This window comes from Balaenoptera musculus, chromosome 1, assembly GCF_009873245.2.
Source record: "Balaenoptera musculus isolate JJ_BM4_2016_0621 chromosome 1, mBalMus1.pri.v3, whole genome shotgun sequence".
Taxonomy (NCBI): domain Eukaryota; kingdom Metazoa; phylum Chordata; class Mammalia; order Artiodactyla; family Balaenopteridae; genus Balaenoptera; species Balaenoptera musculus.
The window spans coordinates 26,529,421-26,554,611 of record NC_045785.1 but is presented as its reverse complement, the minus strand read 5'-3'; the positions used below and the strand labels follow the sequence as shown (position 1 = coordinate 26,554,611).

At 44.7% G+C, this 25,191-nt stretch overlaps 1 protein-coding gene across 1 annotated transcript in view; it reads left to right on the top strand.

Moving 5' to 3' along the window:
* The window catches only part of CSMD2 (CUB and Sushi multiple domains 2), a 653,956-nt gene extending 647,280 nt beyond the window's left edge, over positions 1 to 6,676 (top strand). Inside the window, exons 69-71 of the mRNA XM_036829393.1 lie at positions 1,256 to 1,394; positions 1,580 to 1,795; positions 4,692 to 6,676. Of these exons, the coding sequence (XP_036685288.1) occupies positions 1,256 to 1,394; positions 1,580 to 1,739 (299 nt within the window). The 3' untranslated portion in view covers positions 1,740 to 1,795; positions 4,692 to 6,676. The remainder of the gene's footprint in view (positions 1 to 1,255; positions 1,395 to 1,579; positions 1,796 to 4,691) is intronic.
* The last annotated feature ends 18,515 nt before the right edge of the window (positions 6,677 to 25,191 follow it).

The window sequence follows — 25,191 nt, the reverse complement described above, 5'->3', positions numbered from 1 at the left end:
AAAAGCTGTGTAATATCTCCCCAGAAAGAAGCGCAATACATAATACCCTCAACTTTTGCCAAACAGTTTCATGTTCTGCCCTGGAGTTGAAAGCCCCCAGCTGAAGGGACACTGGGTCTCAGATGCGTCCCACAACACTATCCGGCCAGCCCTCGGGCATCCCCGGGACCCCCCGAGCATTACAACGTGGGGCTCTCAGGGCAGTCTCAGTCCCGGAAGGGTGGTATTGCTGTCCTCATTTTACAGATGGGAAAACTAAGCGTCAAGGAGGCTTCCTTCCCGAGTTCCTCCCCGGGATCTTTACCCTGGACCAAGCATCCTCAGTGTCAGGCATCCTCACGCCAGAGACTGGCCTTGACTCAGAGCCTCTAATGTGGGGAGGCTTCTGGGAAGCAGTTCAGGGGGAGACAGGAGGCAGGCCCGGGTGCTTGATGGGCAGCTCTATACACCCCGGCTGCTGACTGCCCTGTCCCCCGGGACCCCCCGTCTACCGAGGCAGCGCACTGCATTTTCTCGCAGCTCTGACCTTCAGAAAGCTCCTCCCTGTCCTAAGCGGAAACCTGCTTCCCTGTGCTTCCCACTCCGCCCTGCTCCTCCCCTGGAGTTATTCTTAGCTCTATCCTCTTAGCTGCCTGGAGTAAAAGCACTCCCTCTTCCACACAGCAGCCCTTCAAAGACTTGAAGGCAGTTCCCTGGCCCCTTACACACCACAGAGACCTCAGGAAACCGAGTTCTTCTTCTGGCTTCGCGGCTGACTGCCAGTGTGCCGGGCAGAGCCGTCCCCTCTTGGACAGAGCCTCAGCCCCCTCGGTTCGCTGACAGGGGCAGAGGCTCTCACCGTGGTCTTCTGAGTGCTCCCAGTCTGGGGCGAGGGGCGGGGAGGAGGAGGGGAGACCCTAGGGGGCAGGCGCTTCAGCACCGCTGCCACGCCCTCCAGAGCAGGTCCACCTTCATGTGCTGTATGTTTTGGCGTCCTTGTAAGGTTTCATGTGATAAAATTTCTATGGCCGAAAGAAGTTTGGAAGCTTCTAAAGGGCTGCTCTCTTTTAAGGTTTTATTCTGGGACACGGTTTCAGCTTCTCCCGCAGACTGGCTTCCCCAGACCTGACCAGCTCGTGTGGACTGACCACACTTCTCCAGGGAGGATGGCCCAGTGCATGGGGGAGGCAGGTGGGGGGCCCCGGCCAGCACCCCAAGCCCCACCACAGTGGCCGCTGTGTCTGTGACCTGAGGTTTCTGCTCTGGGACTTTGCAGACCTCAGGCTGCTGGAATCAGACCCCGAGTCCATCGGCCGCCACTTTGCGTCCAACAGCAGCTCGGTGGCGGCCGCGATCCTGGTGCCGTTCATCGCGCTCATCATCGCGGGCTTTGTGCTCTATCTCTACAAGCACAGGTACGGGGAAGGGACGGGGGTGTCGCACGATGGGCGCCAGGCCCTCTCCCTTTCCCTGACCCACCCAGAGCCCTCCTGGCTCAGGCGAGCTGTGACCTTCTGAAGGGAACACAGAGCCTCCCTCTCCTCTTAGGGCCCCGAGTCTCCTCTCTTGACGTCTTGGTCACGCTCTGTCTCATTCCCAGGAGAAGACCCAAAGTTCCGTTCAACGGCTACGCTGGCCACGAGAACACCAATGTGCGGGCCACGTTTGAGAACCCGATGTACGACCGCAACATCCAGCCCACAGACATCATGGCCACCGAGGCGGAGCTCACAGTCAGCACGGTGTGTACAGCGGTATAGCCTCCAGGCCAGGCTGCCTTCGTCACCGCCACTGAGAGCCCCACCTCCGGCAGCTGGTGAGACACACACCCCTACAGACACGTCCAGTGTGAGAGGGACTGAGTGCCCAGTGCTGCCCTGTGCTGGCCACTGAGGCAGACACCTCCGTACACCTGGGTCGGAGACTGTTGTCACCCTTTTTACAGATGGGGAAACTGAGGCACCGAGAAAGGAATTAACTTGGCCAAGATCACACAGCTAATAAGAAGCAGGATCAGAATCCAATCCCAGGCAGGCAGCTCCAGAGACTGTGCTCTTAGCCACTAGGCTCAGCAAAATATCCAAGTAGGTGTATTAGTCAGAACTCTCCAGAGAGAGAGAGAGATACATATATATACACAACATATGCATACATATATATATAAACTCTCTAGAGAGAGATATATGTACATATTGTGTGTATGTTTGTATTGTATATCTAGATATAGAGAAAGAGAGATTTATTTTAAGGAATTAGCTCACAGGATTGTGAGGCTGGCAAGTCTGGAGTCCACAGGGCAGGCCTGCAGGCTGGAAATTCCATCAGGAGCTGAGGTTGTAATCTTGAGCCCAAAGGCTGTCTGGAGGTGAATTCCTTCCTCTCAAGGGGGACCTCAAGTCCTTTCTCTTAAGGTCTTCAACTAATTGGTGAGGCCCACCTACATTATGGAGGGTAATCTGCTTTATTCAGAGTCTACTGATTTAAATGTTCATCACATCTGAAAAACTCCTTCACTGCAACATCTAGACTGGTGTTTGACCAAACAACTGGGCATCAGAGCCTAGGCAGTTGACATATAGAACTATCCATCACCGAGAGCGTAATAGATGGGCAGTTGCAATCCCTGGCATTGGGCAAGGCAGGAGGGCCCCCCATCACACAGACAGAGGGGCAGACACACACACGGAGGCTCCCGTGGGTCCACTGGACACCCTCTCACACACACACACACACACACAGGCCTGCCAGGAGGAGCTGACAAGTCTAGAAGGCACGGCCACTCCCCGCTGTGTCCTTCCTCACCGACAGCCCTCCTTCTGGGGCCTGGGAACCTGCAGGAACTGCCCCCACAAGGTGTGCAAGCCGCACCCTTCTGAGAACCACGTCGTCTCCCGCAGACCCCACTTTCTGGGGAAGGCAGGTGCCCTCTCTCAGGTGCCTTCCTGACCTTAGTGAGCCTGGCTCTGGGGAGAAGTATCCCAGTGCCCAGAGAGGTGGGGTTCCAACAGGGCAAGGGGGTCATCAGCCAGACCCTAAGCAGGGCAGCTCTCCTTCCATGCTCCTGTCTGTGGCAGCGCATGCGATGGGCAGTCCCGCCCGACACGCGTGCAGCTCCTGGAGGGAGCAGGCTGTGTGAGGGGTGGGCTGGCGGGAAATGCGGGACCGGTAAATGCCAGGAGAGAGAAAGGGATTGTACAACCACTAACCAGCACTGACTGCCCGGTCCCTGGCGTGCGTTGCTTCCTTTCATCCTCACATCAACTCCAGGAGTATTTTCACCACTTCAGCCTGAGTCTCAGACCATACGCCCAGGCAGTGCTGCAGCCCTCAAACATCCCAGCTTTAAGCACTCTGCCAGGCTGTCCCCCATCCTCCCCTCCCCTCCCCTCCCCTCTTTGGGTCCAATTTTTTTCTCTAGATCATCTCTCTTGCATAAGTCTAAGCTTAAAATGGTAAGTACTAAGATAATTTATACATAAAGAAATAAAAATTATCTTCAGAATATATAAAGGCAACTATTGAATACAAATAAGTAATTGATTGAGTTTTTCGGCACCAAAACAAATATTTAAAGAAGGAGGAGAAATTCTTTCAGTGGGATCATTTTAACATGTGCAAATTAGTTCTGAGGTTTCACCTTTCTGCTCCATCTTTACTTTTTCCTACTCATACAAATAGAAAGCAAAAACGAAAAAAGAAGAATCCCCCCTGATGACATAAATCAGGCCTTACAGGTGATCTGTAGTGACTCTAAACTTTGAGTTGCAGAATTATTGAACAGTAGAGGAAAGAAACAAGAATGTCCCAAGACCTGCACACACACCCTCACTGCCACTCCACATCTGGGGCTCCGCTGGGTCCCAGGTGCCTGTGTGCACGAGGTTTCACCTCTGGGTCACCTGGGGTTGGTTGCTCCAGGTCTAGGCAGCCCTCGCACTGCCCCTCGCCAGCATCCAAGGCCTCGGAGCATCCGGCCCAGCACACAGCTCTCCGCGAAGGCCCCTGCTCGCTTCCGGCCCTCCCGGAGCTGGAGCAGAGAAGGTGCTGCTTGGCTTAGGAAGGCGATGCGTGAAAAACCACCCTGAATAGACGCACATACATTTAAAATGAGTGACAAGATGATAAATTCAAATGATGCCTAACAAGAATGGCTGAAATTAAAATAAACCCCACACGGGGAAGTCATCGAGGCCTGCGGGGTCAGCAAGTAGAGGGCAAGGGGCAGGGCTGTGTTATGACTTTCATGGACCCTTTCCTCTGTTTAAAATTTAAAATGGTACTTTACAACTATGTTGTTATAAAGATGAATATAATCCAGGCTGGATTCATTATTACATGGCCATTATTATTATATTCACTTTTTTCTTTCTGATTTTGAAAGAAACTAAAAACACTTTCCTGGGCCCCTAAAAGTGTAGCAACCCCTAGGCGCTGGGGCTCCTGTGGTTGACAGGTAAGTTGGCCCTGCCCGGGGGAAGAAAATGACATCAGGAAAATATATATTCTTCTGTGCATATTTCCTACCTACACCTCCACCCTTAGTTCGGGAGGATTAAAAATCAAAGGTAAAGATCAAGGCAACTGATTTTCTTTCATTCTTTCCCCTTATTCCTTCTTTGCTTTGCCTCTTTCCTCTTGCCTTCTTCTGCTCCCACCCCTCACCCACTGCCCCTATTGTTTTACAAACTCTGGTGTGATTGGTTTGTTCCCAGTTCTCCAGGGGGCAGGAAGTAAGCTCCCCTGGCACAGTGCCCAGTGCCCATCTTCGTCTGTCTCTCCGCCCGTGTCTGCTACCGCTGGGACTTGGGCCCTTGCCCTGCCACCATCCGCCCCCATCACCCTGGAGAGGACACCCACTCCGCCCTGACTCGGGGCCCTAACGGAAGAGGGGCCGGCTGCCGTCAGAGGAAGGATGTTATGGATTGAAAACAGCAAAGGATTTTGTGGGTGTGCACGTGTGTGTATGGGCCTGAACACACACAAACACATACCTCTCCTTCAGTTGAGTCCTACGGAAGAGACCACAGAAGCTTAAAAAAGCGAAATGTGTGTGAAAGATGCCCCATGCCCTGCTCCCCACAAACACAGAGAAGAGGTAAAGAAGACGCAGTAGATGTTAGCAGATGCATCCCATGGTGGTCAGTACGCAGAGACCAGCCATCTGCAAGTGGACGGTCCCAGCCGCAGAACGACAGCAAGGATAACCCCAAGGGCCGAAAACAATCTTAAGAAATCGTTTGGAAATCAGTTTCTATTTTTTCTAACATAATTTTACTGAGCTCTAAACCCAGTGAATTAAAAAGTCCTCCTAGGTTGAAAGCAACACTGAAGAAGTAGGGCACGTCTGGGGAAGGTAAGGGCAGGAAGCTGGCCATGAGCCCAAGGTCAAGTCTGGCTGTTAACTGACAAAGAGGAGAGAAACAGGTGTGTGGCCCAGACAGGGACACCAAGTCTGCAGGCATCGGAGAGGTGCTGGAAGGGACAGGACAGCAAGACAACCCCAGGGTCCAAAAATAATGGCTACCGTGAACTGAGTTTCTCCTCTCTGCCTGACACTTCAGGTGGTTCATTTCTAGACCTCACAGCAACCCCAGAACGTAGGATATAGTATTCCAGATGGATGAGAAGACAGAAAGGTGAAGAGATGCAAGCCACACAGTTAGTAAGTGTGGGTCTGAATCCCAAGTCCACTACACCAGCTGCAGAAATCTGGGTCTAGAAGGGGGAGGAGTCGGTGAATAAGTAGGACTGTGGCCAAGGCTGGTGGGCCAGGCAGGGGACCCATGCATCCTATCTGGGTTCTGTTCTCTCCACCTTGGCAGCATCAGGGCAAGGACCCGGTACCCAGGCTTCCTGGAGCTGGTGCTGGTCCCTTGGTTCCCAGCAGCCCTTCGCCATAGCAGACAGAGGCCCTAGGAACTTCTGAATCAAAAGAATGGCGTGAATAAGGCATATGCTCTCCAGCTCCTTGCAAGTAGATTTGATTAATTTTGAGTTTTATCCTGCTTGGGTCATTGATGAATTCCATTTAAGTATTGTTGAGAAGCTAATGAGTTTGGGAATCAAACTGTGGCATTTAGAGCCCCTTTCTCTGTCCTCGGGAAGGTCCCCGTGGGCTTAAGCGCCTGTGCATGTGTGACATGCTGGCCTCAGATGTTCAGATCACGTATTGGAATGACAGATAGAAACATACAGGAGTGGAGTGGCAGGGACACCTGGTTTGTAAGCAGATTCTGAGTTGAAACCATGAGATCTGACTCACGTGAAGACGGACTGAAGTGAGAGTGTCAATTTCCAGTGGATGCAACTGGCAATGGCAGGAGCCCAGCTGCCCACACCTGCTCTGGGTCACAGCATCCCTGGGCTTGGCAGGAGAGGACCAGTCCAGACAAACCCACTCACATGTTCATCTCTCTCTTTCTCTGGAAGCAAATGCAGGAAGCTCTTTGGCTGCTCCCTTCCCCCCTTCTTACACTCCTCTGAGACCAACCAGTGGACTCCTCCTCCAGCCCTGCCTCCACCCCTCCCCTTGTGAAGTCCCAGGAGATGCCCAAGGAGCACATGCTTGTGGGGCACCCAGCCCTCTGCTGTGCATTACCCTTTCCCACCTCTGGCATTTTCTCTCCACCTCCAGAGGCTTGGAAGCGACCAGGGCAGACTAGGCCCTTCACCCACCATTCACACCATATACCCGCCGCCATCCCATGAGGCTAAAAAAAAAAAAGTAAAACAAAAACCACAAAAAAATCTTTTGTACAGAGATATATTTTTATTATACAAAGTTTGTACAGTACCAAAAAAGAAAGGAAAAAAAGGTGTAAATTTTTTTTCATTATTGTAGGTAAATGGTAGTGGAAGCCTTTTTTGTAAATGTAATAAAATGTATAAATATGGTTTTCAGAAAACATCAAGTGCTGTAAATATGTAATCTACACACCTTCTTGGCTTGTCTGCAGTATATACATTTAATTTATCTGTCTCTGTATATGAGGCTTCCCCCTGGGGTCCTGCATTATGGTACTTTCCTGAATTTGAAAGCAATTTTAAAATTTTTGAATTCAAATAAAATATAAATTTTGCATTGGTTTTCTTACCTTTTTTATGGCCTTTTTCATGGCTAGGGGCAAGTGTTTGTTGGGGAAGGGGAGGAAAGACATTTGGGACTAAAAGTCAAGTGGAAATGTGGAAATCTCTTTCTTAAATGGCTTTGTGTTGCCTCCAGTACATGTTGGGAACTCCCAGCAAAAGTGATAGTGGAGGCACCGTATGCAAAAATTAACTCAAAATGGATCAAATACCTAAACAAAAGACCTAAAACTATAAAATGTTTACAAGAAAACATGGGAAAGCTTTGTAACTTTAGACTTGGCAATGATTTCGTAAAATAGATGAATTGTGCTTCATAAAAATTTAAAACTTCTGTACATTAAAGGACACAACAGAGTGAAAAGGCAACCTATGGAGCAGGAGAAAATATTTGCAAATCATATACCTGATAAGGGATTAATATCCAGATTATATAAAGAGTTCCTACTACTCAACAATGAAAACAAACAAATAACCTGATTTAAAAATGGGCAAGTGACTTGAACAGACATTTCTCCAAAGAAGATATAAAATGGCCAACAAGCACCTGAGAAGATGCTCAATATCACTAATCATTAGGGAAATGCAAATCAAAACCTCAGTGAGAGCCACCTAACATCCATTAGGATAACTACTATAAAAAACATGAAAAAAACAAAACAAAAAACAGAAAATAACAGGTGTTGGTAAGGATGTAGGGAAATTGGAATCTTTGTGCACTATTGCTGGGAATGTAAAATGATGCAGCCACTATGGAAAACAGTGTGGAGGTTCCTCAAAAAATTGAAAATAGAACCACCATATGATCCAGCAATTCCACTTCTGTATATCCAAAGAAAATGAAATCACTATCTCGAAGAGATATCTGTACTCCCATGTTCATTGCAGCATTATTCACAATAACCAAGGTATGGAAATAACTTGTGTCCGTCAATGGATGAATGGATAAAGAAGATGTTGATGTGTATATATACATGTATATATAATGTATGTGTGTGTATATATACACACAATGGCATCAATAATAATAAATAATGTTTTAATTATAGTGATGCCCAGGTCAGCTCCGGACAGAATCCTGGGGACAAAGAAGCTGCTCCCCTTCAGGATGGGGTCTGGCCTGAACTGAGGAGGTCAGGGTCTAAGGACTGCAGTCTAAAGGGCAGGTGGCTTAAGCAGAAGGAATCTATAGCAGAGAAAGGTCAAATCAGGAGGGTCATCCAGGAGCAAAGGCCGCTAAAGGAGAGGTGAGGAAGGAAACGAAAGACTGGCAAGAACTAGGAGTCTCCTTCTCTAAATGCATATATATATTAGAAGTCATCATTTTCATGGAAATTTCATCCAGACTACCTTCAGGTTCCCAACTCCCACTATCTTTCACTTTTGCACTGTATCCTGGATCCCATTGTCCCCCAGTCACCTCAGTAACCTGATTTATATGAACTTTCCCAGTTTTAAAAATGGCATTTCATCTGGGACATAATGTCTTGTATTTATCTCCTGGACACAGAGAACCAGCTGGGTAGACCCAGCTCTCCCATCAGGGATGTCAGTACCTTGGCTGGGATTCAGGGTCAGGAATTGGACTGTTGTAAGACACAGGCAACTGGTGGATTAGGAGCTGGGAGGGCAAAGTAGCAAGTATTAAATCTAAGTTCCAAATATAAATTCACCCAGCATAGAAACACTTTATAATAAATTGCATACAATTTCTAGACACCCCTTAGAGTGAGGAACACTCCCAAACATTATGCTAGGACAGGCTTTCATAAGCCTAAGGACATAGAGGGACAGTGCCTGTGAGACAGTGCGTGTAAGATCACCCAGCACCGAAAGAAGAGCATGCCTTTGAACTAAGAAATCAAATAAGAACCCAGGGCTTCCCCGGTGGCGCAGTGGCTGAGAATCCGCCTGCCAATGCAGGAGACACGGGTTCGATCCCTGGTCCGGGAAGATCCCACATGCCGCGGAGCAACTAAGCTCGTGTGCCACAACTGCTGAGCCTGTGCTCTAGAGCCCATGAGCCACAGCTACTGAGTCTGCGTGCCACAACTACTGAAGGCCATGCGCCTAGAGCCCATGCTCCACAATGAGAGAAGCCACTGCAATGAGAAGCCCGTGCACCGCGACGAAGAGTAGTCCCCGCTCGCCGCAACTAGAGAAGGCCCGCGCGCCGCAACTAGAGAAAGCCCGCATGCAGCAACGAAGACCCAAGACAGCCAAAAATAATAAATAAATAAATAAATAAATAAATAAATAAAATTTAAAAAAATAAGAAGAAGAAGAACCCAAATTACTCCATCCCTCACTCCAATAGGATCACCTGTTATTCCTGGTCTAGGAAAATCCTATACATTTATTTTATCATGGACAGAAAAGGGGCACTCAACATACCTACAATGTTTCTATAAGAACAAAACAGAAAATAAGTAGTAAAACATTTTAGCTAATGAAAATACTCCCTTAAGAAATAAATGAAAAGAATCATTTTAAAAGCATTCCAACATTAATTAAATATAATTAAACAGGCAATTGCAAATATTACAGTGCAACACAAATAAGTTAAAAAACTCGAAATACAAATGGACATATAACAGGAAGAAGTAAAATGAGAGCTTACCAAAAAAAAGCAATAGCTTAGAAATTAAGACCAACCTGCAAAGTGTCCTAGAGATAATAGACACAGAAAGAAAGTATAATAAAGACATATAGAAAGAAAATTAATGCACTTAAGAAAATAAAAATCAAATAAAGAAGTAAAAAGGATGAGGGATAAATTAGGAGTTTGGCATTAACATATACACACCACTATATATAAAATAGATAATCAACAAGGGCCTACTGTATAGCACAGGGAACTCTACTCAATATTCTGTAATAACCTATATGGGAAAAGAACCTGAAAAGGAATGGATATATGTATATGGATAACTGAATCACTTTGCTGTACACTTGAAACTAACACAATATTGGAAATCAACTATACTCCAACATAAAATAAAAATTAGATTTAAAAAAATAAAAATAAAATAAAAGGATAAGCATGGAAGACAAACAAAGATAAACTAATTTATGTGCAATAGGAGTCCCTGAAGAAGGAAATATAAATAAATGGAACAGAACTGATAATTATAGCACTCTAAGAAAAACTTCTAGAACTAAAAATCTTTAACCTATATATTGAAAGTCCCACCATGTTCCAGGGGAAATTATCCTGGAATAGCCAACTCTGAGACATATCTCAGTAAAACTCTATTTTAATGAAAAAGAAAACATTCTCTGGGCCTCCAGGTTAAAAATTAAGTCAGTTGCAAGGAAAGAAAATCAAGTTGTCATCAGATTTCTTAATAGCAACACACAAAGTGAAATGAGTAAAGCAACATTTTCAACAAACTGAAGGAAAGAAAGTATAAGCCAAGGGTTGTATATACAGTGATTATTAAGCATCAAGACTATGAAAATACAGTATTAAAAATTCAAGAACTAAGGAATATTTTACTCAAGAGCCCTTCTCAAAAATCTAATGGGAGGACGAGTTGCATCCAACCAAGTGATAATTGGGGAACTTCAGCAAAAGGACTGGTATGACTGGGACTGAGAATTGTTTATATCAAAATCTAAAATGAAGATGGAGATAAAGAATAGTATGTAAATGCCATATTTCTGACAAAGTGGAAATAACATACTTTGTTAACGGGAAGAGAAGGGAGAGAAAGGGGGAAAGTAAAATTACTCATTGATTGTGACATAGGTAATAGGTGGGCGTCAAATGACGGTATAAAGAAGGATCTCTCAAACTTGCAAATATTGAAATTTTGGGCCGAATGCTTTTTTGTTGCTGGTCTTGGCTGTCCTCTGCATTATAGGATGTGTAGTAGCATCCCTGGTCTCTGCCCACTAGATGCTTGTACCTCTCCTTCCCAAGCTGTGAAACAACCTAAAATGTTTCCAGACATTGCCAGATATCTTCTGGGGAGCAAAACTGACACTCACACAGACACACACACACGCACGCATGCACACACGTGCACACACCCTCCCTCCATTGAGAGCCACTGATACAAAGCTAATAAAATAGCAAGGACATAAGCAGAGAAAAAGAGGACTAAGGACACTACATAAGTATATTAATATAAATGAAATTGCTAAAATAAAAATATTTATATTGTTAAATATTAATACATGTATTTTTAATGTACCCAAAATATCACATTGTGAAAGAACCAGTAAATATGACAAATACACAAAGTAAATACAACATAAAATAATATGACAGATCTGAAAACAAACTTAGTCCTTATATCATGAAATGTAATTAGGTTTAATTCACCTAATAAAAGAAACAGATTTTCAGATTAGCTCACAAAGTAAAGCTCAACTCTATGCTGTCACAAGAGGCAGACCTAAAATAAAGTGACTCAAAATAGCTAAAAACAAATGAAGAGACACACCTTCTGCATGGTCCAAGACATTTACACATTCTGGAAACCTAAACCTTTAGTGGGGGAGGGGTGGGGAGGGAGGAGCTCTCACATCCACACTTTGGGGCCAGATATGGGCACCCTGAGAACTAGAGCCAAGTGGACACATCCTTACCTGAGGCATGGCTTGGTGCTAAAGTAAGGAAACTTAGCTGCTACAGTTATTACTGTTAGTCTTTCAAAGGGGAGAATCATCATCAACAACAACAACAAAGCAATGGGCAGAGGGACAGCAAGCATGTGCAAACAAGAAACCAGGGATCACCATCTTGGTATCAGAGAAGTGAATTCAGGCCCAAAGGCATTAAACAAGACAAAGAATGACACTAAAGGACACAATCCACAATGAAGACATAACTACTCACCAAATAAGAAGCAGCCACTGTGTTTTTTTCCCACAAAGCAGAATCTAGGAAATGCAAAGAGAAATAGAAACACACCAATAAAAGGAGCTTTAACTCATCACTCTGAACACAATAGATCAAGGTAACAACAAAAAAGAGTAATGTTGTTGAAGACCGAAACAAAATAATCATAAGGAAGGGCAAAGAAACTACAAGAGACTAAAAATAACTGCACGCATGCTCAGTTGGGGCAATTATGAACAATAAGATAGAAAAAGGCCACAAACCAACGGCCACTTCTGAGTGCTGGGAGCAAAAGCAGAGTACTGTGCATGATCCCTGCACACAGCACCACCAAGGGGATGGGAAGACCACCTAAGCCCCACTCTGGTCTGACCCACTGATCTGCCCCTACCATCGCCCCATTTAAGGAACCAGCTGGCCCTCCTCAGAGAGCAAACAAGGGAACCTACTACTTGTTTTCATTCCCTCCTGCTTCATCATGAGTCCCAGTAAAGCCTTGCCTGAATTCCTAGTCTCGCCTCTTATCAAGTTCTATTGATTAAAGTGTCCAAGGGCTCGAGTTTGTAACAAATGTGTGTCCAACTCTGCAACCCAATATTAGAGAATGTATTTCTTTTTAAAGTAGGTGTGACACATTCATGCAAATAGCCCTCATAATTGAGAAAAAAAAGACTAAATGTACTACCATGGGCAAATAGTCAAAAACAATGAAAAGAAAGATAAGCAAAGACCCTTAAATATATGAAAAGATGCTCAGTTTCACTTCTCAGAGATACCGTTTCTCACCAATTAGATCAGCAAAGATCCAAAAGCTGGACAACAGGCTCTGCTGACAGAGACGTGGGGGAAAACACACTCTCAGGCTCTGCTGGTCCAACTCTCACGAAGGAGAATTTGACAATGTATAACAAAATCCATAATTATTTACCCTTTGACCCAGCAATCCCACTTGTAGGAATTTTTCTGAAGATATACCTCCTCAAATATGAAATAACATATATACAAGGTTACTCACAGCAGCATTATTTATAAAAGCAAAAGACTAGAAACAACCTCAATGTATATTAGTAGGAGATCTGTGCATAAACCAGGGTACATCCATGTAATGAAGTATTACACAACTGTTAAAAACAATGAGGAAGCTGATCAAGAACTAATATGGAATGATTCTCAAGATATAATATTACATTAAAAAGACTAAGGGCAGAAGAGTATATTTTGGTACTCTTGTATGATAAAGAAGGGGACTAAATTTACAAATTGAAAGCAAAATGAAATAAACATATGTTCTTATGGAGCTGGAATGATCACAAGAAAGGCACTATTTCAAATGATTTTATAAATACAGAAAATTAACTGTACACCCTTAGCAGGATAGAACTAAAGACAAAATGAACTGCAAAAAATTGACTGTTTTCACCATTTCATCTAAAATCAGGAACAAGACAAGGATGCCCACTCTCACCACTATTATTCAACATAGTTTTGGAAGTTTTAGCCACAGCAATCAGAGAAGAAAAAGAAATAAAAGGAATCCAAATTGGAAAAGAAGAAGTAAAGCTGTCACTGTTTGCAGATGACATGATACTATACATAGAGAATCCAAAAGATGCTACCAGAAAACTACTAGAGCTAATTAATGAATTTGGTAAATATCAGGATACAAAATTAATGCACAGAAATCTCTTGCATTCCTATATACTAATGATGAAAAATCTGAAAGAGAAATTAAGGAAACACTCCCATTTACCATTGCAACAAAAAGAATAAAATACCCAAGAATAAACCTACCTAAAGAGACAAAAGACCTGTATGCAGAAAACTATAAGACACTGATGAAAGAAATTAAAGATGATACCAACAGATGGAGACATATACCATGTTCTTGGATTGGATGAATCAACATTGTGAAAATGACTACACTACCCAAAGCAATGTACAGATTCAATGCAATCCCTATCAAACTACCACTGGCATTTTTCACAGAACTAGAACAAAAAATTTCACAATTTGTATGGAAACACAAAAAACCCCGAATAGCCAAAGCAATGTTGAGAAAGAAAAACGGAGCAAGAGGAATCAGACTCCCTGACTTCAAACTATACCACAAAGCTACAGTAATCAAGACAGTATGGTACTGGCACAAAAACAGAAATATAGATCAATGGAACAGGATAGAGAGCCCAGAGATAAATCCACACACATATGGTCACCTTATCTTTGATAAAGGAGGCAAGAATATACAATGGAGAAAAGACAGCCTCTTCGATAAGTGGTGCTGGGAAAACTGGACAGCTACATGTAAAAGAATGAAATTAGAACACTTCTTAACACCATACACAAAAATAAACTCAAAATGGATTAAAGACCTAAATGTAAGTCCAGACACTATAAAACTCTTAGAGAAAAACATAGGAAGAACACTCTTTGACATAAATCACAGCAAGATCCTTTTTGACTCACCTCCTAGAGAAATGGAAATAAAAACAAAAATAAACAAATGGGGCCTAATGAAACTTAAAAGCTTTTGCACAGCAAAGGAAACCATAAACAAGATGAAAAGACAACCCTCAGAATGGGAGAAAATATTTGCAAACGAAGCAACTGACAAAGGATGAATCTCCAAAATATACAAGCAGCTCATGCAGCTCAATATCAGAAAAACAAACAACCCAGTCCAAAAATGGGCAGAAGCCCTAAACAGGCATTTCTCCAAAGAAGATATACAGATTGCAAACAAACACATGAAAGGATGCTCAACATCACTAATCATCAGAGAAATGCAAATCAAAACTACAGTGAGGTATCACCTCACACTGGTCAGAATGGCCATCATCAAAAAATCTACAAATAATAAATGCTGGAGAGGGTGTGGAGAAAAGGGAACCCTCTTGCACTGTTGGTGGGAATGTAAATTGATACAGCCACTATGGAGAACAGTATGGAGGTTCCTTAAAAAACTAAAAATAGAACTACCATATGACCCAGAAATCCCACTACTGGGCATATACCCTGAGAACACCATAGTTCAAAAAGAGTCATGCACCAAAATGTTCATTGCAGCGCTATTTACAATAGCCAGGACATGGAAGCAACCTATGTGTCCATTGACAGATGAATGGATAAAGAAGATGTGGCACATATATACAATGGAATATTACTCAGCCATTAAAAGAAATGAAATTGAATTATTTGTAGTGAGTTGGATGGACCTAGAGTCTGTCATACAGAGTGAAGTAAGTCAGAAAGAGAAAAACAAATACCTATAGTAACACATACATGTGGAATTTGAAAAAAAAAATGGTTCTGATGAACCTAGGGGCAGGACAGGAATAAAGACGCAGATGTAGAGAATGGACTTGAGGACACAGGGAGGGGGAAGGGTAAGCTGGGACGAAGTGAGAGAGTAGCATTGACATATACACACTACCAAATATAAAATAGATAGCTAGTGGGAAGCAGCTGCATCTCATGGGGAGATCAGCTCAGTGCTTTGTGACCACCTAGAGGGGTGGGATAGGGAGGTTGGGAGGGAGACACAAGAGGGAGGAGATATGGGGATATATGTATATGTATAGCTGATTCACTTTGTTATACAGCGGAAACTAACACAACACTGTAAAGCAATTATACTCCAATAAAGATATTTTTAAAAGTAACTGTTTTCAGAAATAATATTGATGTTAGTAGTGTCAGTATTTTATTTTGGTATTGTTTTGTGTACTATGGGAGAAAGCATATGAATAATTTTGTTAGTGTTGTTGGGAACTGGGATTTTTCTCAGGGAAGAAAGGAGATTCATGTTTAAGAAAGATGAGGTTAAGTAAAACATTTTAGTCCTGAATTTGAACTGGAAATATCACTATTATCTCATGATGTATTTTATCTTTAAAATATATATGTATATGTATGTATGTATGTATGTGTTCCTAGCTCTATCTACTGAAAGGGCCTAGAAACAATGAACAATCCAGTTGTAATGAACATGTTTAACCTCCAGATTGTGGTCTCTAAATATTATATTCCAGTAAAAGGAATCAAGGCTCTTTGGAGAAATAGCTGATTCCAGGTCCTGGGCAGGAAATGTACAAAATGAACATGGAAAATCTTGTCATCCCCCAAACAAGAAAGCTACCAAAGACTACTTCTGTCATGTCAAAAGAATTCAAGAGCCAACTTCAAAAGCCTCCCACTGGACAAATCTGGGACAATTTTAACATCAATAATAATAACAGTAATAATAGAACCATAAAGGCAATGGATGCAAATATAGTAAATGTGTTTGAATCCATGAATTTATTAATAACATTCTTTAAAAAACTCATTGGTCACCTATGGAAAATGCTAAGGAGCCAACTCATTATTCTGATAACCAGTAAAGGCAAGGGGAAAAAAGCAAGCATTTATCCTGCTTTTCTTGTATAAAATGTATTTTCAGGCAGCAATCCCCAACCTTTTTGGCACTAGGGACCGGTTTCGTGGAAGTCAGTTTTTCCATGGACCGGGGCTGGAGGGGTGGGTTGTGGTGTCAGGTGGTAATGCAAGCAATGGGGAGCGATGGGGAGCAGCTTCGATCACTCGCCCGCCACTCACCTCCTGCTGTTCCTAAAAGACCGCGGTCCAAGAAATGGGGGTTGGGGACCCCTGTTTGAGGGTAACCAAATAGTTAAGGAGGGAAAGGTTCTTTTTATAATAAATGAATTAGAATAGAATTCAAGTATCACCATTTTGAAACCCCTCTTAAAATAAACCCTGGCAATGATCAATAACTGCTAATACCACAAAAAGAAAGGCAACCAGACATTATTATGTGCCTTCTCATAGAAGTACTCAACTCCGCTTGAGAAGTATTCTTGACAAAAAAACACAAAAGTTAAATCTGAATCTGATCAAATCTCCAGATCTAAACACCGGTTTACAGATGATACAGATGACAGAGAAACAAGTTCATTGATACGGTAGGGATGCAACTAACAGTATACAGAGTCTGGAAAATTCCTCAGAAGAAATGACCTAATCCTAAGCCTAGTTGCAATGTATTGACCTTACCTGAATCCTGATTCAAACATTATTCTTAAAATTTTTGAGACAACCCATGAAATGTGAACACTAACTGAATATTTTTATTATATTAATAAATAATTTTTAAATGATAGGTGTGATGAGGGTAGTGTGGATATGTTTATTGTCAAAGGCATTATTATCTTTTGGCGCTATATACTGAAATATTTATGGATGAAATGATATGACATTTGGAATTTGCTTCCAAGTGATCTTCGGAGGGAGTGGGTAACAATGTACATAAAGCAAGAATAGTCATGAGTTGATAATTATTGAAGTTGAACATTCACTATACTTTCTACTTTTGTATATATTTAAATTTTTTCCATAGTAAAAAGCTTTTTATATAAGAGAAAGGAGGACAAATAATAATTTTTACACACATTTGCTTTTCTTGCCAAAAAAGGCAAGAAGGATTAACCCTCATTACCTATGGAGGATGGTGGGAATGGGAGCAGAAATCTTCAGTTCATCTCTCTTTATAAAGTTTTAAACTTTTATACCAAGTAAATTTACATATTCAAATATTTAACACTTTAAAAGTTTTTAAAATCTTTAAATTGAATACAAACAGCAACAAATGACCTAAAAATTTATCAAACTGATAACACAGCCTCATAGAGAAAAAATAACTATCTTAAAGTCACTTTTGAACACAGAACTCTGATTTGGTGATATCTATTCTAAGGATAAGAAGAGCTGCAAATGAATCTTAAATGTTATTTTGTTTATTGTTAATAGTATTATCAGTATTGGAATTTTGAGATAATTTTATGTATTTTATATGACAAAACAAATAATATGCTAATGTTAATTAGTACCAATATATTATCTGCAAAATAGATATAATTCTAGCACCTGGATATTACCATGGTAACGTGGCAACGTGGTCAGAGTGCTTTGGGGCCCACACTTCTGTAATATTACGCTTGTGGGTTAAAAATTTGTTGTGGGAATTTTTATATTCATTGTGTATATGTATTTTTTTCACATTGTAAATGGCTGCTTGGTTTTCTGTTGCCTGCTCGTACTGAAATTTGTATCACATTCCCCTTTATTGGATGTTTCGATTATAAAATGTTTTATCATTATACTGCTGCCACTGACAACCTCATAGCATGATTGTTGAACATTGTTTAGGACCTAATCGACCATGAATTTATTATGGTACCAATTGTTCTGATAATGGTTTTTTTTTCCAGCGAAAGTCAATAGCATGAACGCAGCTAATAGAGAGGTGGCATTACTGGATTCTTAGATGACTGAGATGATGTCAGGCAGATGTAACAAAAGACAGAGGGAAGAGCTGCAAGACTATGGGTAAGAATAGTTGAAATTCTAAACTATGGCGCTTAAGCTGGGTAGAAAGGGACATGAAAACAGGAAGGAGGTGATGGATCGAGGAAAGAACGTACTAGAGACCAAAGGTCTTTAGGTGTATTTCTCTCAGCTGCAAGGAAGAGGAAACCCCACTCAACCTAACTTAACAAGAAATTGTACTGGCTCACATCACAGAGTCTGGGGGCTGAGTGGGCGTTGGCTCAGCCAGCACCTCCAGCTCCATTTCTCTTGCTGGATTCCTTCAGCTAGGCTCTGTGTACGGTTGGGGCTCCAGGCGGCCTGGTCCCAAGGCAGTAAAGTTCAGAAACTAATTTTCTAGTCCCACCCCCAGCAACCTGCTAGTTCATCTCGTTGCCACAAACTGGGTCATCCATTTCTGATCATCCATTCATTCCCTGTCATCAAGGGAATGGCATCACTGATGGATTCATTGTGTTCCTAGATGGAGAATGGGACAAGGAGGATGGGATTACCTTCAGATAGAGCAGGCTTGAGTCTGGAAGTGGGAGTAGGGGGAGCCCTGAGGCATGTGGGCTTCATGGGAGGAACTAGTTACCTAAACAAAAATTGCAGTACTCTTAGGAAGGGGAGGCAACCAGAAATAAACATGTAATAAGACTGGGATGAGGGTCATGAGGAAAAGTGGGGTAAGAGTTAGGGACTGCCTTTCTGTGACTTTTTTTTTTTTTTTTTAGTGGGTGTTAGAATTCACGTGATGAATGCAGGGAAAAGCAATCCAGAAAGTGGGGACAGCATGTGCAGAGGTTGGAAAGGGCTCGTCTGTTGCAGAAATGGAGAGGAGGTCAAAGTGGCTGAAGTCTGAGAAAGCAGGGGGAATAGTGTGGGGGAGAAAGCAAGTGCAAATCATGCACCTGTAATGGGAAGCAGGGTCACGTGACCTGATTTACAATGTAAGAAAAAAACATGCAACTTCTGGAGCTTGGGTTGAAGAGGGCCAAGAGCAGAAGTAGGAGTGCAGCTTAGAAGACAGCAGGTTATCAGTCAACCAGGCGGGGGTGATGGTAGCCAGGACGAAGGCAGTAGCAATGGGAGTGGAGAGAAATGGGTGAATTCAAGATATCTTTTGGAGATTTATTCACATGACTCAATGATTGGTTATAGAGGCAAAGGAGAGAGAAGATTCAAGGGTGACTCTCAGAGGTCTGGCCTGAGCAGCTGGATGGATGATGATACTCTTTCCTGGGATGAAAAAGAAAGGGGTGGAGGCTGCGGAGCAAGCTTGGGGGAAGCGGCCCAGAGCAGAGGCCAAGCAATGAGGTATGCACACCTGGAGCTCAGGAGAGAGCTTAGTGCCCCGATAAGTCGGATTGATGACATCAGAGGTGGTGGGTTCAAGGACAAATGTGGCTGAGCTGGCGTGGCAGAGGCGGCCGTGAAGTCAAAGCCTGCGTGGCCCTCCTGGGGATGTTTGAGTCACCCAGGGCGATGGCAAGAGTTGGGGTGCAGAGGAAGACGCCAGGCAGAGGAGGGAGTCTTCAGTGAGTGCGGGAGCATGTCCAGGGGGTGGGGCTGGCACAGGCAGGGAGAGGCTACCAGGTGATCCAGGCGAACAGGATTCACATCAAAGGAGCAAGCTTCAAAGGACCTCAAGGTTAAGAGTGCAGGCCTTGGAGCCAAACTACTGGATTTGGACTCTGGACCTTCCCATTTAACTAGTTGTGTGTGTGACCCAAGGCAAGTTGTGAATTTGCCTCTGGCCCCCAAACAGGCAGGATAACATGATCTCCTGGAGTTGTGATGAAGCTGAAATTACATCGCCCACGGTCCTTAGCCTGGCTCTTGGGTACTGGACAAATGTGAGCCTTTAGAGCTATTCGTTCTCAGTGATCGGTCACATGCACAAGGGAGAAACAGAAGTGATGATATGGAGGCAGCAGCAAGGAATGCGGAGGACAGCAGCCCTACCTCCCCAGCAAGAGGAACTCCGCGAGCAGACAAGCAGCCTGCCTGAGGGGGCTGAGGGGGCAGCGTCCTCTGAGAACGGCGGGCTTCCACAAGGCTGGCGGTGCAGCAAGGGCTAGGTGAGGAGGAGGTGGAGGCCCTAGGGCTTGGTCAGTGCGGAGCAGGATTTCTAAAGCGCTGGATGGACAGGTCGGGGGAGAGCAGATGTCCAAAGAGGTTGGCTCAAGGAAGCAGCAGCTGCCCAGGGCGTGGAGAGGTTGATCAGTAAAATCAGCGATGGGAGGAGGGGCCTGGCAGAGGTGGCCCTAACCCTGGGCACTTTAGCCTCAGAGAATTCAGCTGTGGTTATTTCTATCCTGTGGGCAGCAAGAGGAGGTCCAGGAGAGGCTGTGGGGCAGTAGCCGCCTCAGAAGCACACACAGCGGAGGGCGAGGAACAGGAGAACTGAGTCGGGTCAGTCGGCACTCTGGGATGGGCAGCACTGGGTAGACTTTGGCCCTGTGTATGTGGAGCAGCCAATGAAATCCCCTCCCACATCCCAGAATCCCACAGAGACCAAGAGTGAATCAGCATTGGAAAGTCCCTGCTGGAAATACCCAAGAGTCTTTATCTTCACTGGGGCCAAGGGAGTGGGAAAGGCGCTCACCAGTGGCCAGTGGCCTTCCTTTTAATGCCCTGTATCCTAGCCACCTGGCTTTTGGCTATTAAGTAGAGAGAGCACTGAAGCAACATGAGGAAGCCTGCTTGAAAGGCATCTGCTATTCTACCTCTTTGTTCATCGGATCAGAGACTTCTGGACAAGCTTCTGTTCTGAGCCTCAGGTTCCTTACCTGGAAAGTGAGCATAACATCTTCCCTTGAAATCTTCACATGAGTAGATTTCAATGGGATAAACTCCAAAAAGATTTTGAAACCTGAGTTGTGACATATAGGCTGAAACTGTGACTTTGACTTCTCTCCTTCAACCTATTCCAGCTTCAGAAGCTTCTTCCCGGTTCCCAGCATCCAGACTCAGCTTTGCTCAGTTACAGCCCACTGAGGAGGTCAGGTGTGCTACTGCTTTCATCTGGGGCACACGGCCCATCATTCAGTGGCCTTCCTGACAAGAGCAATAATGGGGCCATTTAAGGCCCTGAGCTTGCAAAAGAGGTAGATATAGGGGCAACAGGTATGCCTTTCATGCTTCTCATGTGATACCTGGGGGGTGACCTCATGCCTGTGCACAAGCCTGGCCGTGCCTAACCAGCTTGACCTTATGGAGAAGACCCCACACTGATGGGGATCAACAAACCTGGATCCTAGTCCAAGTGCTGCTACATTTGCCTGGTGACTGTGTACAAGCCTCTGGGATCTGATTTCCTCACCTATAAAATGAGGCTTTCAGGGGTCTTTTCTAGTTCAAATGCCCTAGAACCATGCTGTGTAATAGAAATATAGCGCAAGCCACAAATGCAAGCTGCACGAGCACTTTAAATTTTTCTAGTAGCCATATGTAAACGCAAAAAGAAACAGGTGAAATTAATTTTAATAATATATTTTATTTAACCCAATATATCCTAAATATCATTTCAAGATATAACCAAAATAAAAAATATTGAGAGAGTATGCATTTTTTTAATTCATTAATTAATTTATTTATGGCTGTGTTGGGTCTTCGTTTCTGTGCGAGGGCTTTCTCTAGTTGCGGCAAGCGGGGGCCACTCTTCATCGCGGTGCGCGGGCCTCTCACTGTCGCGGCCTCTCTTGTTGCGGAGCACAGGCTCCAGGAGAGACTGCATTTTTTCACATAAGTACTCAAAATCTGGTGTATATATTACACATCTCAACACATCTCAGTTCAGACCAGCCACATTTGGAGGGCTCAACAGCATGTGTAGCTGGTGGCTACCATACAGGACAACGCAGCCGAGAACGCTCGATCTCGGTTACTATGGAGTCTGGACCACAGGAGGATGGAACAGGGGAAGGATAGAGCTTATTGACCCAAGCAGCCCAGCCCTCCATTTCTAACTTGTGAACCATGAAGAAGCTGCCCCCCGTTTCCCTGCTTCCCTCCCCCTCACCTGCTGCAATTCCTGCTCCTCCCTGCTCAGTTCTGCCTGCCCATCCCCCACCTCACTCACTGGACACCCAGGATAGCCCACCCCCGTTTCTACCTCTTACCCTTCCTCTCTCCCAGTCTTGGTTGCCTCCTCTCCTGCCTGCCCCTTTGCTCCTCTTCCCTTTCTGTTTCTCTGCCCTCCCCATACACCCACCATCCTTTCCGACTTGCTCCCTCCACCCTCAGTCCTTCCTTTGACCTTGACCTGGCTCCTTCCTCAAGCTGCTTGAGCCTTGTAACCATCGGATCCCACACGCCTCCTCTTCAGACCTCAACCGCACGGATGCCCGGACCTCACCTGGTGATTCCCACTGCTTAGCTGGGGACCAGGTGCGCTGCCAGTCAGATTCCTGGTTCAGCATAGAACTTCTGGCAACAGGAGCACCCAGCAGCCTGTGGATGTGGTGCCAACAGAGAGCCGGCCCAGCCCACAGGCATCCCCTCAGGCAGGGCTTCCCTCCTAGTAGTACATTCTCAGTCGTGCCGGCCCTGGCCAGCTCTCTGTCAAGATCGATAAAAGAGTTCCTGTCCCAGCCCCGGTGGGCTGGTCAGCCTTAGTGGACCCCAATGTTTGTAACTGACCTCTGGGCCCTGCTAACAGCAAGAGAATGACAATGAGTTATCTATGGCCTCTGTCCTGTCTCCAGGAAGGCGAGCCCTGTGGCTCTGGTCACTGTTGGAGCAACTGCTGAAAAGAAGTTCCATGAAAACCTGTAAACAAGAGCTAGAACTTCTCCTCCAGGGAGACCAAGACTCATTTTCTCCCAGGTCTCATCTTTGTCCCAAGATGTACAGAACATCAATGCATTCCAACCATTACTCAACCTACACTTGACATTCTGACTCCTACAGGAAGAAACAGTTTCCTGTGGATTCTGATCAAAGTCACGTCAAATGCTGAAATATCACTCTCTTTCTCTAATTCACGATCAGAATTCAAGGATAACAGAGTCTAAAAGGCAAAGGGTTGCCTATACCCCGTTCAACCAGGATGAAAGAGTAAAAGTTTACAAAGGAAACCTCAACCTTAAACTACAATGTCTTCTGGACATTACCAGAAGTGGAATGGGTGGAGGAAGGAGGGGAAAGAACCCCCCTAGAGACCCTCCAGCTCTTTCCTCTTTCTAAAGTATGAAGTGTGTCAGCTCTGCTCCTGAACAAGGAAGCAAATTGGGAATCAGATAAGATTCAGCCCTCTGGGAATGCCTTCCTTTCTTTTCATCCATCATCACCCTTATGTTATTTAGGTACCAGACACCTCAGATTCCCCAGCACAGAGACCCTGGGGCACACGGCAAAGCAGATGTGTGAAGAAGGTCAGCAGACCAAGGAGCCATCTGTTATGGACAAAAAGCAGACTCCTGCGTTGCATACATCCACTCATGGCTGAAGAGCCACAGAAAACAGTGAAAGATGGCAGTCCACCACAAGGGGTGTGAGATCTTGGGCCCCAATCCTCCCTGACGGTCTCATTGTGTCCCCCTGATTTCCCCCCTCCTCCTTTGCTCCATGCTTTTAGTGTAACCAGCAAGATGCCAGAAGAACCCAAGACAAGTTCTTTTTTATGGTTTGCAGTTCAATTAATGTAATTTATTAATTTATCAGGTCATTTCATCCCAAAATAGGATTTGACTCGTTTTAAGAGATGTACATCATATCACAGGAAGAAGAAAATAATAAAGGATCGGGAAGTGAAAACAAAGCCAAATAAAATGAAGGCAAGGGTTGATGCACAAATGGAAAATCAAGAGCCTGTTCTGGGGCTTCCCTGGTGGCGCAGTGGTTGAGAATCTGCCTGCCAATGCAGGAGACACGGGTTCGAGCCCTGGTCTGGGAAGATCCCACATGCTGCGGAGCAACTAGGCCCAGGAGCCACAATCACTGAGCCTGCGCGTCTGGAGCCTGTGCCCCGCAACAAGAGAGGCCGCGACAGTGAGAGGCCCGCGCACCGCGATGAAGAGTGGCCCCCACTTGCCGCAACTAGAGAAAGCCCTTGCACAGGAACGAAGACCCAACACAGCCAAAAGTAAAAATAAATTAATTAATTTAAAAAAAATAAAATAAAAGAGCCTGTTCTGTTTTCAGACTTGGACCTTAAATCTCTGAGCCTCCTAGTGGCCAAAATTTAATCCATTTTAATGCCATAGTCACTAACAGGAAACGAAAATCAATCACAAATGTCTAAGAAATTAGTTGCTCAAGAAAGGTCCCTGAGATAACACCGGTGTTTTCTCTTCCCCCAACCAGGACACGCCGGATGGGTTTAGCATGACCTTCAGCCCAGGTAGCCTCACCTCCTCCGTCTATTTCTGGGCAACTTCAAGGAGTGGGGTTGGGTTAGGGACATCGTATGTGATCCTGAACAAGCCCTTACCGGGTGCTGTCCGTAGACGGTGCTCCTGGCCTGGCACCCTGGGGGCAGTCTGCATGCAGAGCTCCTCACCACCGCCTCCAGAGCAGCCCCTTGACCCACCTCCTGCTGGTCTCTACCGCCTATAACTACACAGAAGCAACTCTGTGGTCTATGAATTCCCCAAAGCACTAAAGCCAAGCTGTGTTCTGTGCAGGAGGGAGAAGAGCCCTTTCCCCTCTGTGTCACACTGGTCGTCTGGCACCAAAGTAGGGCTCCCTGACCCCCAGTGACTCTCAAGAGATTCCAGTGACCACAGCTCCATCAACCCCTGCCCGCGGCTCCTCTCCTGCTTGAGCTCAGATGGACCCATAAAGCTGATCTGGAAGCAGCCTTAGCAGTAGACCTGTTTTCTTCATCTTCCCTCCCATGGCCCTCACCCTCTGGATGGCAAGATGATGGGGTATTTTCCTACAATGAAAATGTGAAAAATAAACCTGAC